Genomic DNA, 15,393 nt, shown 5'->3' on the forward strand with positions numbered 1-15,393 from the left:
TCCAGGCATTCTGAATGCCCGAGGGGCACAAAAGCAGCACCCAAGATCATTAACTTTTGTACCTTTTATAATATATCCCAAACCAGTCAGATTTCCTTTTCAAAATTTTGTAGTAAAATAAAAGTGCTCTTTGAGGAAAATCTTTGCAATTAAACAGCAGATGCTTAACCCCTGAAAAATAGAGGCTTATAACAGAAGTGCTGATAGACCCTTAACCATAGCATCAATAGCAGCAGGTGCTGCTAGAGTTATTAGCTTTCTAAATAGTTTTAATGTAAACAGTATTCTTAAGCTCTACGTGTAGCATAATGGTTGGGATTTGCTCTTTAATTCCTTTTACTAGAAAGATACAGCTCATTTAAAATAGCTGATAGATACAGAGAGCATAAATATACAGTAAGTTTAGACACTGATTGTACTAAATGCAACAATACAAAGAAGCAAACAGGAACACAAATGGTAACACAATAAAACTGTATTACATTTGTGCTTCAAATATTACAATACATTATATACAATAGTCCAAAATAAACATCTCATGCCAAGTGACACAAAAAGAAACAAAAAAAAAACCCCAAACAAACAAACCAAAAACCCCAATAGCAAGCAAAAGAATCCAGCTGTATGTACAGTACCTTTTTAATTAACATTCAACTCTGAACTGGAGCAATTTTCACTACATACAGATGCAGTCCGCCTTTTATTTCACGCAACCATTCTGTCTCCCTATATCTACGCTATTCAGTAGGTTCCTGTGTCATTTCTTATATACATGTTGAGCAAAAAAGATAAAAGAACGTAGTGCTTTGTATTCTTAACGGTGCGGCATCAGATCAGCGAACCTGGGGTGCATAACCTTCTTTCATCAAACCCTCCTCATAGTCTGTCTGGCACAGAATCATGTTGTTCTTCAGGAAAAATTTGTCTCCAACGCAAAATCTGAAATTACAATAAAAGCAAAAAATAAAGGTAGTTTGAGAGCGAATGATATGACAAAGTCTTACACATAAGGAATGCACAACAAGTGTGCAGAATTTTGTTGTACCCACCATGGGCTCACACCTCCGCTGCCGTCTGCTGCAGCACAGACAGACAGACAACACGTGTCTGCAAGAACTCAGCAGAGGAATTGCCCTGGTAGCAGAATCCATTCTGAGCTTTCAAAAAGTGTGGTGCATGTGAGCCAAAGGCTTCATTCAAAGCCCACCAAAGACTGTGGGAGTCTTGGATCAGGTCATCAGCAGGCAGATAAAACAGAATAAATAGCTAAGGCTACTGAGTTGAGTGAAAAGTGAATGTACTGCTTCCACACAAATCAAAAGGAAAACAAAGTGATCATATACAGGAGAATGCCCATCTGAGATGCATTATATTTATGTTGTACAGACATAGCAATAAGAAATTTCTTGCTCTATATTCCAGCTGAATATTTTACTAGAATTTATTTAAACTGGTGTTTCTGAGAACCTTTCCTAGTATAAAAACAGCTTTCTACATATTGTGATGCAAACTAGAGACACGTACGCAGGTAGGCAGGGAAATCTTTTCTTTCTTCTTCTCTCCTGTAGCAATTGATTATAAATTTAGTCAGTCAGCTAACTACTTTCTCTCTTGTGGTATCAGTATACATAGCTTTTCACGCTATTATGTGCATCAGAATGATCCGATTGCTACAAAATGCTATGAATTATTTCATTTGATTTTCTCTGATGGGTAGGAAAATCACGTAACGTTAGCACTACTGGCTGTCTGGCTTCAAACTTGGAGCAAAGTGGTATTTCCCAGCTAAGCAGCACTCTTGAGCGTGAGGAGGCTCTTCACCAACACCCCCTCAACCCTTCCCCCAGTAAAGCTGGTGTTCTTGAAGATGCTTAGGGAACAAGTGAATAGGGCCAATGTATAGAAAAAACAGTTTCCCTAGTGACTGCCTTGGCAGGGTTACATTCTTTTGTTTATGGTGAACTCTCTGGCTATAAAATATATGGGGAGGCACTGCTCACATTATTCCAATTAAAATGAAAGAAAGTAACCTAAATGAACCCCTTAACACTGATGTGAATAAATGAAACCAGTTTCTACTCGCTAATTATGGATCTCACTACATAAAGTATTGTTTAATGTGTAACAGATTATAATGTCCTTTTTTGTATAATTTTCAAATGGTGACATCTTGGACACAATTAGGGTCAGATATAAATGCTTGTGTTGTTTACGGTAGATTTAACAACAGAGTAGCTATGGGAATAGCTGTATATGTATTTAATTGTAACAATTTAACCTTCACATAGTGGTGTCTGCTGTAGTTGACCCAGTAAAACTACGTAAATTACACAAGTTGACCTGCGTGACCTCTGATAGTGGTCTCTCTTTATCAGATAGTCAATTCCTAATGATGTTCACGCAGAAATCTTGGTGAATTGTCACAGATTAAGTTGTGTATTGAAAGCAGTCCTTTAATGTTTTGTGAAGTTGGAGGTTTAAATGAGTAGCAGTTGGACTGATTTACATTTGTGAAGATTGGAATGCTAGACAAACAGTGAACCCATTTATTTTCCAACTGGGTAGCTTTGGAAATTTATCCTTATGCTAGCTAAATAGATAGAGGGAAAATAGTGTAATAAAAAAGTGGATTGAAAAGAATTAGCTCTGCTCTTAAAGGAAAATTGGTTTGTTTATTTGTGGACTTTTTTTCTCTAGGATTACTGCCTGCTGCTGATGATGATTGAAAATCGAGATTATGGAATGATCCCAAAATCTTTAAGTTATTTATAGTCGAGACAGTTTTACAGAATTTACAGGTTCCTTCTGTCCTTTCCACCCCAATCCTAGTACATTGGGCAGCCAACAACAGAAAAGTATTTTGAACATACATGGTTAAATGTGGTGAAATCCTTGAAGCAAACAAGTTCTTTGGGGGTTTCTCTAGTTTCCATATTATGTGTCCTTGTCCACAAAAAGTATTCCAGACAGAATTTTTTTGGTGCATTTTCTTTTTCTTTTTTTTTTCCCCAAAGAAGTCACATAAAAATAAAAATTCAATTAAAAAAATCCATCTTAGTTTCTCTTAAACGAACCTACAGATGAGTACAAAGCAGAGGAAATGAGGTACCATGGCAAATCTGCAACTCCACTGCAATTACCCCAACAACTACTGATGGAGCTCAAAGCTGAGATGCCCACCCAGAAAAGACACCAACTCTAAACTGAGGGTGTTATTCAGCTACGTGCTCCTTTGTGATCCAGCGTAATATAGAGATTATTGGGATAATTTGTTTAAAATATTTAACCAATGGAAAAATACATTGCTAAATGAAGTTCACTTGCATGGCAGTACGTTTATGGACAGCTGCTTACTATATCACTTGCATCAAAATCCTGGCTGAAGGATTTTGTTTCTCAACCACAGTTTGTACTAAAGTACACTATCTACATGAGGGAGTCAGGATGCCTTTCCCAATAAAAAGTGTCAATGTGTTTTGCTTTTGCTATGTTAATATGTCGAGCCAGAAATGCTCTACCTATGTCTACATGGCATTTGACAGCTCTATGCATGAGTGGCTTTAAACACACACAGTTCCACAAATCATTTACCTTCCGAGTGTGCAGCTGTCTTGCAGAGAGGCTGCCTGTGGCTTGCCTAGACAGGCTGGGCTGTGTGATAACCTGTGGGGTGAGAGTCTGTCTGTATGGAAAGATGCTCTCGGGTTGATCTTGGGCTGGGTTTGCACACTGAGAGGAGAGCCACTGTGCCTGGGGAGAAACCTGCTTTCTGCCATACTTGTAGCCCAAATTCTGCACCCACTCTTTCATACTGTGCAAGCTCAGTGACTGAAACACATTGGCCAAGACCACGGTGAGACTTGTGTGTATCCCTGGGCACTAAATGTATGATTTATGCATCCATTAGGTGATGAAGAGGTAAGAACCAGGTGAAAAACATCTAAATGTGGCACGCTAGCTCCTAAGTACAATGAGACAAGGCAAGACAAAATGCAACAAATTCTGCCAACGTGTTCCACACTTTCAACCGTATCTGACTCCGAAAACCAGATTTAGCTTCTTCTGAAGTCAAGGAAGAGCTAAATCTTGTAACTACTTCAGATTGGTTTTGCACACGCCAGGATTTAAACCTGGATCAGGTTTAAAATGGAAGGGTAAATTCAAGCCTTGCCTTCCACCTCTGGTAAATGTTTTCGTCACGGAATTGACATGGGATGTAAATCAGGACACAATTTGGGCACATATATCAAAGAGAGTCAAGGAGCATATTGAGATGCAACTGGGTTAGGAGTCTATAATGAGGCAAGACTATTACTCTTCCAGCAGGCAGATGGTAGTCTTCAGCCTTTCCTAAAACCCTCACCTAATTTATTTAATAGGCATGCAGGATGAACGGGAAAAATATACAATGGGCTGCATTAACATGCCAGATTGGACTTACCCCCATACATTGATAATACTACTTTTGACGTGACTGTGACATTAGTAGAACGACCATTATAATTAAGCTACATTCTAGAACTCCTGTCATATTTTACAATGGCAGAAGAAGGGCCATTTATATTACAAAATGACCTCTGTTATCACCTTGTTTGGAGGGGGAAGGTGTGCCTAGACTAATCAAAAGTAATATAAAACTTCAATTTTGAGAAATAGCTATTTCATTGTTCAGAAAAGACATTTAAGGAGATCGCACTACTGTCTGTCATCTTTTCTGATGCATGTCATGGGGTGCATGTCAAATTACTGAAAACTTCTTAAGAAAGTGACAGAAATACTGCTGTGAACAAAGATGGCTGTGTGTGAAGTGCTCCTTGGTAACGCTGCATCTTTGTGGTAGACAGAAATAAAATCTGGAAACATTTATTTGTTTTTCCTTAGCCCAGACTTACTCCACCCACTTCCACTCTGCTTTTCACACTCAGGGATGTAACTTGTCTTCTGCTTGTCTTCCTTTCCTTTTTTTAAAAGCTAATCTGAATTTCCATTATAACTCAAGTCAGCGTTAATCCGTACATACCACTAAGAGAACTAAACTACTATTGTATATCACTCAGTTCATCAGTCTGCACCTATGGTTTAGTAATGTTAGTATTCTGTCAAAGAGTCCATTTATTATCAAAGCCTGGAAAGTGTAAGCCGTGGCTGGATTTGTATATTTTTATCAATAAGATGCACTACATATACACAGAATATATAGTATAATGCACAGAACCGAACAGTTCAGTTCATAGTGACTAACCTCGACGTGGTCTGCTTTGTATTTATTATTTTTTTAAAAGCTAACATGGAAAATATATTAATTTTTATTCTAAATTTAAAGATAATGGAAATAAACAGTACTGAGGTTTTCAGAATTTGTAAGGTGAACACACAAACTAAAATCTAACATTGGTGTTTAAATGAGCACGTCCCTAGCATCATATTCACCCCCACCTTGACAGAGAACAAAGGCAGTACTGTGTGGGCATTTTACATTTGATACCAGGAATAAGTGTCTACAGCTACATCAGGACAGTGATTTGAATGAGTATGTAACCATTTTCAGCCCAGTGCCCATTAAAATAAAGGTTGTTTCAGATAGAAGGGGAGAGCAGTTGATTTAAATGCCCCTCGGTGATAGCAGATGGGAGTTTTAAACCATACCCCAAGTTGACTTCAGAGGCAGACAAAAATTATGGCAGCAGTATGAAACAAGCTGCTAAAGCAGCCACAGAAATTGAAAGGAAGGACGTCGAAACACTGGAAAGTGGGAAAGCCAAAGGCAGGCTGAGATCATTGCTGCAGTCAGAAGTGTCAAGCAAAGATGCAGCTGAGCCCACTTGCAAGATTTTCCACTCCATTTTGCCAGTCACACACATGCAAGCTGACAAAGTGTGAAAGGCAGTGTCTGTTTATGAGTTTGTTTTTCCAGTGGTTCCCATCTTTTTTCATTCTTTTTTTTTATTATTATTATTATTTTCTGCAGAAATCAACTATAAGGGGACTACTGCCAAAGTGAGGGGAAATGCTTCCGTGGAGAGGTTTAATATGGTTACAGAGCAGAAAGAGGAGCATTCACACCATTAAGATGACTGTCACTAAGCTTTGCAAATATTTAGGAGAAGGAAGAAGTTCAAATTAGTAAACTGGACAGAGACAAGAAAAATAAGGGGAATGCTAAAACCTTTAGGCTGGGAGCAGAACAAAATCTCTACTGCTTTAAACATCGGTAACAAGGAAAAAAAGGGGGAAATGTCAAAAACTGTCTGGACAGAGCAATTAGACGGTAGAGCTGAATAGTTCTATGAAATAGAAAATATGCCACAGTGTCTATTGGATTCCATGGGACAGGACTTGGTGGCTCAGGAGATCCCTGACATGTGGCATTCTGCAACATGATGTTCTCAGAGTACATCGTATGAGACAACGATGTTTTCCTCTTACTCAGAATCTAGCCTTCAAGAGACCAATAAAGTGGGACAGGTATATTATGGCTTAGTTCAGAGATGGAGTTTATGGCCCAAAAAGGATCTCTTGAAAATGAGGGTCTAACTGCCATCCATACTGAAACTTGAGTGGGATGGTGAGATACTCAAAAACAGTAAAGCAAACAGAGAAGCTGTGCAGAAAAGCAGAAAAATGACCAAATATTTCTCAAAAAGCACTGATGATGGGCAGGTTTTACTCTCACCAGGCCTGAATCAACTGTCTGAATGGCAGGAATGCAAGGGTCATGCTGTAATAAGCCTGAAAACCTGGACACTCTGAGGATGAGTTTGATGTGAGCTGATATAATTAGTAGTTATTTTGTAAAGCAGAGAGCACTGTAAGGAACACAACCAGGGACAACTTGACAGGAGACATTCACCACTGGTAAACAGAAAGTAATGAAGACTGAAGAAATTATTCAGTTTGCTTATGATCGTTACATATGTTCTGTTCAGAAAATGGTAGACAGGAACTGTAAATCTCAAAAATCTCAAACATGGAGCTCAACAGAAAGCACTACGGGCTTTGCAGCAGTACTCCAGATATGGTGTGCTTGTATCAGTATAAGTAACATCCCAAAGGAATTAAGGTTAGAAAATAAAGATGGGGAATAAAGTTTAACATGTACATCTGGCAATAGCTGGTGAGCCTTCCCAGTTCGATTGGTGATTTTTCTATATTGCTGATGTGCTTGTAAACAAAAATATTTCTCTTCAATAAATACCATGCTATGGATAGTGGCTGGATTGAAAGTGAAGAGCAGATCCAGGCAGTCAACTCAATAAGATTATTTGAATGCAAGGAACAGCATGGAATAAAGAAACAAAACAAAACTGCTATATCGTAAACCCACCCTCACCTGAAGTCAGCTATTTGGTTTTGATTCCTCTGTCTTAACTAGAGGAAGAAAAAATGCTGCTGAGAAGCACAAGAGAAATTATTAACGGCACGTTGACTGACAAGATTATTCAATTTAAAAGAGTAGAAAGATGTTTCATAGTATAAATATATATATATAAATTAGTGGTGATGGGCCAGTGTCTAGCACTGATAGTTTCTATTTTTATTATGCAAGTAATGAAAAACAAAAGATTTAAAGCCTTTTCTTAATGAGAGAGTGTAGTCAGTGGAATGCTTTGCCATAGGAACCACAGAAGAGCTAAGTTGGAGCATCCACAAAATACGTTTTATTACATAAAAACAGAGTTAAATCTTCAGAGTGCCACTAGCCCCAAACTGTGAGGAGAAAAAGGTACCCTACAGGCAGTATGTCTTATTAGGGTCCTTGAGAGCTATTGCAAGATTAGGGCTACTTCTGAGAATTTCTGAAATTCTTTGAAAGTTCTGGAGCTGCTCCCTGTTTTGAGTAGGTGAATTTGATTGTATTTCAGGTAAATCAATTCCTATGTTCCCAGTCTAAGGCTCTCATAAAACTATTTTGTCAACCACTTGTCCAAATTACATGCAAAATAAAAAAAAATAAGAGACTAGATTGAAAGCTCAGGTATGACATGGCTAAGAATTATTAAATGTCCCTGGCACACTCCACTTCAGAAACACCTTACAGCACTTCTCCAGTGGGAGTAAATGGCGTTAGGGCACAGTGTGACGCATATGAGCTGCAAAGTGAAACTGTGCATTAGTTCACACTTGTTTTGGTGAAGGAGGAATATTAAAAATAATCATGACAGCTTCACTTTTTCGGGGAAAGAAAAAGAAAGTTCACTTCCTCAGATCCAGTGCTAACTATAATGAAAATCTTTTGTACTCAGGGCACCAAACATTGTCTGCTTTGCTTGACTGATGAAGATTAGCTGACTTCTTACATTAAAGAAGTTTGTCTTGTATGGGCTGAAGTGACAAGACAATAACTAAGTGCTAATTGTGCATAACCAACACTAAAGATATGCAGCCCCATTATGGCATGTAATAAATGAAGCGAACAACAGAAATATATTAGGCACTTTAATAATGATACTAGAATAGCGGTTCACAGAAACAGGGATGTGAAGGGTTTAAGAAACGAAATCTAGTCATGTGTGTGAGTGTTGAGTGGGTACTACAGGGAGGCTCTGCCTGCCTTACTTGGAATACAGTCTTCTAGTTTTGTGGCAAGGCAAAATTGATATAGGACTTTAAACAGCATTAGAACCTATAATTACTTTGCATTATTATATAGTTTAAGCAGTGCTTATTACTTGCCTGGTATTTTAATTTTCCATGCAACATGATGAAAAAGGTCAATTTGGCTTTTTTTAAAAGAGTGTAATTGTGGTGTGTTACAGTTATTAGCAGCTGTACATTTTATAGTTCTTTAGGGATGTTTGATTTTTAAATGACTACACTGTTACAAAATAATATACTGTAGGACAAGGTGAGTTAGCAAAGCTTATTTAGAGCTGTATCTAACTTTGTTGTGTTAGACTATTATCTTCCTGATTTTTTACTGCTTCCTAGGAATGTACATCTCATTTTTTTTCCCACTTGGGGGAAAAAAAAAAAAAAAAAAAGGTTGCTATAAAATTCTACATTGGATCATGTAATAATTGAAAAAACATAACAGGTACATTAAGGAGTGGACATAATTGGTTCTATCATTTCCTAGACCTTATAGAAGTCAATGGGAAAGCTGCTAGCAACTTCTCTAATAGGATTTGGCGATCACTCTGAATGTTGTTACAGCGAGTTGGCCATAACTGCCTCTGAAAAATGCAGTTTTTGTAATTTTACCATTTTTGTCCTTTGTTCTGCAACTGTATACATGACTCTTCAGAATAAAATGTCTGGTTTCAATCCTTGGGATTTCTATAAGCTACAGTTAAGAGCTGGAAGTGAAAATAGGGCATAGGAAGCCCAGTGCTGCTACAGAGAAAATGGTGGGAACAACATCTTGTAAATTTAACTGACAACAGTTCTGTCAACAGGAAGAGACATAATGTAATTTAAAAGAAATACATGTGACAAAAGTGAAGAATTCAAATGAAATTAATGTAATAGTGACAAATGATACAGCTCTCCCTTCTACAGCAAAGGATCTCAAAGTCCTTTATAAATATTAATTAATTAAACTTGACAGACAGCCTTTTGAAGCAAGAGGAAGCAACGTTATTCTTGTTTATTGGTGTGGGATTTGAGGCACAAAAAGTCTTCTGGCCAAGGTCATAAAAGATGTTCTGCTTCAGTCCCAGGGAAAGTAACCTGGTCTTAATCTTGGGCTTCCACTACTGGTAGATGCTTCCTCTTCACTTGAATGTAAACCCACAATAGAGCCAAATAAATGCCCAGCTTATGGAACAGACCCAATACTTTCTCTTACCTCTGATTACAAAGTTGACATGCAAAACAGTCCAGGTGATAAACATTGTCCTTAGCTCTCATCACCATCTCAAAAGCAGGTATGAGCTTACTGCAGGCAGCACAGTTTCCTGTAACGCCAAATAACCTGAAGATACAGAAAGACAAATATTTCTGAAGATGCTTGACTGAAAAGAAAATCAGATTTTCATGTTTTAATGTTTGTTTCCACTCAGTAGTTGCCTGGCCTTTGACTGGCTTCCCAGAACAGCTCTCTTTGGAAAGGCTGGTGTTGGTGGTCCAAGTCTACCTAGTTTCCAATACAAAGGCACAGTCCCTTTGTCGGAAGAGAGTCTAATGGAGTGGTGACAGCCTAATATCCCACCTAATGTGACATTCTTCTTTTCTAGGTTATGCTGACCTTTCTGGGTAAAAGGAACATCTTGTTAAACTCAACAAAGAAATAGTAAACACATTAGGGATGTTACATAACTGTGCGGACAGGGGTCAAGCTGTTTGCATACACGGGAAGAGTCTTCAGCTTGGATCGCGCCATTCAGACAAGAGCCACATAACCTTGGCTTTTGGTGTTATTTATTATTAAAACACACTTTAGCTAGAAAAGAAATAACACTTGAAAAAGCCAATATTCTTCGCATTTTTGACATCTAGTGCTAAAAGCTTTACCACTATTATTAAAAGAACATTTTATGAACAAGTCATTTAAATCGTCAGAAAGCATTAGCGGTTCATGCACCTTACAACCCTATACCATAGTTATTGCTATGATTATGTTATTCAGGTAGCACATTAAAGTAAATGAGGCTGTAAACTATATATAGTCACATCAGGAGTAGAAGTATAAAATACTGTAAGAACAATATGAAATGCTGTTTTGCCAGACATCTATAGAATTTTTTTTTTAAATTCTCTTTGTTAAAGATTTTCAATACTTTTCAAGTGGGTGTATTACAAAAAAAATTGCACGTATGCATCCTTTTGTAACATAGAAGGATTATAATGAACAAGAAAAAATACGTTTGCTCTACATGGCAGCAATCTTTGAAACTAAGTTTATTTAAACTACTTAATAGTTGTGATGGATTATTAAAAGTAATGCTCTGCTTGTGCATAGCAGTTAATGCTGTTTTTAACTATGAAGCACACTAGATGAAAACACCACATCTGCCAGTTTTCTTTTTTTCCTCAACATCAGGCTGACAGCAGAAAAATATAATGGCTCTCAAGGGAAACACCAAATTAAAAGCAGTTCTAAACTAATGAATTCAAAGGTGCTCTGTAGAAAATTCAGTTTGGTAACATAAAAATGAACTCAGTTTTTAATCACTTCCCTCCATTTTACTGAATTTCATGGGTTATCAACAAGCCTACTTAATTCCAAATCCTTTCACCTTCTGCTTCTACTTAGGATGTGCTTTCTGCATAATATGTGGTGCTTATTTTTAGAGCTGCAGCCCTCTCTTTCCTGTCTGACCTACAACCAGGCCACCACCACCAGCTCTTGTTAGAATGGTTTGGTTCAACTTCTAGTTCCATAAGGCCAGTCACCAAAATTAAAGATTACTTAAACAGATTATAAATATTCCCACTGTAAAATCATAGAATTGTTGTAAGGGACCGATGAAGGTCATCTGGTACAACTCCCCTGCAATGAAAAGGGACACTTACAAACTCTGTTCCAGTTCTATTTCCATCATGCATGGGTTTTGCCAAGGCTGCCTAAGACCCAATCAGCCTTTCATACTTCATCTGAAGGGCACAGGACTTCAATGCCCTTCACAGCTGTGTCTGGCTTCACACTAGGAAAGTCCAAACCCAATGATGAAAGGCCCAGCTCTGTGTCCTACATGTCTATACAGAAGATAGTGCAAGTTTATTTGTGTGAGGAAAGCACACCAAGTTGCAAATTGTGGTCCACAACAGCAACACTTGAGCACAGGTGTGAGGAAGGTCCCAGTGACTTCCAACTCAGTAGAGGAGGGTCAGCAAGCTGAGGTACAAAAACCTGATGCTCAAGATGCAACCCAAACACTTGACTGGAGAGGGTGCTAGGTGCAGGTGTATCTCCTACAGCCATGTTCTATATGTGCAGGTGAGAGTGGGGGAACCCATTATGGTTAGAACTGCAGATCAGTGAAACAACAGGGGATGTCATTCAGCAGCATGAAAGATGGAGATTTACTGCCCTGCAGCCCACCGTGTGCAGATTTCCCCCTTTCTCAAATCAGAGACCACCACAGGAGCTGCTTCAGCCAAGCACCAACTATATTAACATTTTTCAATTACATAAAGGAAAGGAGGCCTTCCTTGCCGTTAGTTCTTCCCCACCACATGCAAAACAAACATGTGAGATTTATATTAGCTATTGTTAATTTTGGATAAAGCTGTTTATATGAAGAACATAGTTTTCTCCCATTAATAATAATAATAAAAAACCCACAATGCCATTTTGAAATTCTGGACATAGTTTCCCCCAATTTCAATTGCTCTCGCTCCCTGAGCATTTATCAGCTACCTGATTAGAATTTGTTTCCACACAAACCATTGATCATCAGCCTATTACTAGGCAAATGACAGTTAATTACCCACTACATTAACCACTGGGACCTGAGACCTGCTTCTGCTGCCATCAGTCAACATGATAAATGTGGCAAGTTCAGTAATGCATGGCCAGCCCTGAGCTGCCTGCTATAGTGTGAACAACCCTCAATCTCACTTCCAGGCCCAGGAAAATCTATGGCAATCTGCATAATTACAAGCTCTGGGTTAATAACAGACAAATGATTTGTTGCATCTAAACAAAGTCCTTGGAATGGGCCTGGTCTCCTGTGGCTGCCCAGGCTGCTGTTGTGCCACCGCCGTACTTCCCGCTGCGACGCACGCGAAACAGAGCCCTGACGCTGTAGCCTTCCAATTTGTTGCCCTCCAATTTATGGATTCTGCATATGTGATTTTTAATCATTAAAGAACTCTTGAAGCAATATTATCTTAATTATTCTCTGCTGTAACCAGGGAATTAGGCTTCAGATAAAATTTTCTTCTTCTGTGCACTTTCCCTGCCTCACTGGAGGCTCCATCAGTTTTCATCTACACCTGGACTCTGAAATTCTAATGATGAATTATTGCCCCTTTTCCTAAGAGGGCGAACCTTACAAGGGAACATTTTACTGAACTGTCAGCTCACAGACTGAGTGCGGAGATGCGGAAATCTGATCTAATTTACTGCAAAACGATGCATTTGTTAGACTTTCTCCTCAGTTTTGTCCAAGGAGCAAGAGATCAGCAAGGAACCACCTTCTTGTACTCCTCTGCACTGGCATACGTGCACTTGACTTTTCATACACTGCTTTGTTTCCCTCCACTTTTCAAACTTTTACATAAGCCAGTTCTAAAACATACGGGTTTTACTTCTGGAAGGAACAAATAGATTCTTGACAGGAACTTAGCTGGAAATGATGCACTGAGCTACAGTCTCTTGCTCTTACAGTCTCTGTTTTACCAAAAGAATGTCAAGGATTTCATTTCTGCTCAGTACTCACAGCTGCCAGGTATCATTCTGAGTTTTATTTACTGTATTTTCTAGGGTCAGTGAATGCTTAAACTCACTCCTTTCACATCTACTTACAGGTAGTTAGAATGTGACCTAGTTACCTCAGCAGATTAGAACACAGGTTCTCACTGACTTTGTGAAGCAATAAAAAGAGCTAAAAATGTAGAAGTGCAAGGATTTATCTTTTCTCCTCATGTTCTGAACCAACCTCTGAAACTTTATTCTGTACATCCACCACAATGAGATAAGAACAATCAGCAATATCAAACGTGTTGACTCTTCATGTATTTGAGTGGTACAGAACATCCTAAACAGAGCTAAAAAATGAAAGACATGCAAGAGCTCTTCCACAAACAAACCCAAACCTGACAGCTTGAGCAGCAAAACGTGTGATTAAGCACCATGCTATTGATTCTGCTTTGGTAGGTTTACTAAACAGAAACCTGAAGGTTAAGTACTGACAGATGAGAAAAAGCAAAAAGTTAGGAGGGAAAAGAACAGAAAGAGAGAAAAGAAAGAGTAGATGGCAAAGTGCAGAGAAACTGATTAAACAAAGCTATATCTATGAGGTATTTGACTTCTAGAGGGACACAGTTTAACCACACGGACACCAATTTCCATCCACTTTTACAGACTTTGGGTGAGGCACCAAGCATGAAAGAGTGACCTGGTTCTCACTATTAGTTTAGAAATGCCATGTAGCTAGGATAGCCAGTTTGTAGAAGAAGTAAAAATCATCTGTTTGCACAATGGAAAATGAAAGAGAAAAAACGTCTTGAGATTCAGGAATGACAAAGCCAACATTAAATGGAATTTATCCTGTGGCACAGTAATTATGGATAGTTTCACATAGCTTCAAATTATTTTTCTTCTCATTCCCACTACCAGGTTAACTAAGTTCATTAGGGAAAAATATATATGGTAACTGAGTTCTAATCCTGCCTTTGCCACTAACTGATTGGGTGACCTGGAAACTCACTTAATTCTGGTCTTAATTTATTCCCTACAAGGAGGTGAGACCTAATCTTCACATTGAAATATCCCTGCTAGATACAATTTTTATAAAAATTGAAATGATACTTTCAAAACTCTGCTCCTCACAGTGCAGGGAAGAATCAAAATAATACACACACTGTTTTAAATGTAATCAGACATGTACTGAAATAGACAATCAGTAGGTATGTGTATTATTCAGTATTTCAATTCAAGATGCCTGTACTGAAAGAAGGAATTTGGCCCTTAGCAAAAATTTCAGACAGCGTAAGATTCTATTTGGAGAAGCATAAAACCACATAAAAGAACCTAAAATTTAATGAGTGTGAGAGAGAAAATTACCTAAGTATCTAGATTACAAAGCATACTGAAAAGCACAGGTTTAGAGAATTTGTAAGATCTACATGCTGACTATTATTTAGATCATTAGGTGGAGATTTTTTTAGAGCTAAGTCATGTAGGGACACAACTACTACCGGTTTTAAGTAGACTTTATTCTCTTACTTCCCACAAGATATTTTTGAAAATCCTTCCTGTCAAACTGCAGAGAAAGGCAAGCAGGTAAATTTGTCCCACATGCATTTTTATGAATGCCTGGCAAACTTATTTCCCTCCCACCCATCCTCAGTTTTCTCTGGAAAAACTTTCTAAAAGCTCACTGAAAATGAAACGTGCTTCCAGCCAACGGGAAAGGAGACAGAGCCCCACTTTGCCTACTACAGTTAAACCAGGCAAGAGCAGACGGAACGAGAGAACAGAGCTCCTATCCACCCTGCTCATTCATAGACCTCCTGGCTCCCCATACAGCCAGTAAAAGGCTTCAAGTGACTTTCCTTGAATTAACTCTGTTCCACTAATTAACAGCAGGCAGGAAGCTGGAGACTCCTTCAAAAGGAAGGAGAAATGGGACAATGGAGAAAATGACCACTTTTGAAACAATTTTCCATTCTCACTTGTATCCTCTTAACTGCTTATACATCCTTCTTAACATCCCTACCATTTTAAGTCATCTCTTGACAAAATTGGGGTGTCAAAAGAGGGAAACACTACAAAGTTGCAAGCCA

General features: G+C 38.4%; 1 protein-coding gene across 12 annotated transcripts in view; it reads right to left on the bottom strand.

Moving 5' to 3' along the window:
• Positions 1–460: 460 nt before the first annotated feature.
• The window catches only part of LMO3 (LIM domain only 3), a 143,090-nt gene continuing 128,157 nt past the window's right edge, over positions 461–15,393 (bottom strand). For all 12 annotated transcript variants that reach the window (XM_040655734.2, XM_046905017.1, XM_046905022.1 and 9 more), the window contains 2 exons: positions 9,788–9,913; positions 461–939 (listed from right to left, as the gene is read on the bottom strand). In XM_040655734.2, coding sequence (XP_040511668.1) covers positions 834–939; positions 9,788–9,913 — 232 coding nt within the window. In that variant the 3' untranslated portion in view covers positions 461–833. The remainder of the gene's footprint in view (positions 940–9,787; positions 9,914–15,393) is intronic.

The sequence above is a fragment of the Gallus gallus genome, chromosome 1 (genome assembly GCF_016699485.2).
Source record: "Gallus gallus isolate bGalGal1 chromosome 1, bGalGal1.mat.broiler.GRCg7b, whole genome shotgun sequence".
Taxonomy (NCBI): domain Eukaryota; kingdom Metazoa; phylum Chordata; class Aves; order Galliformes; family Phasianidae; genus Gallus; species Gallus gallus.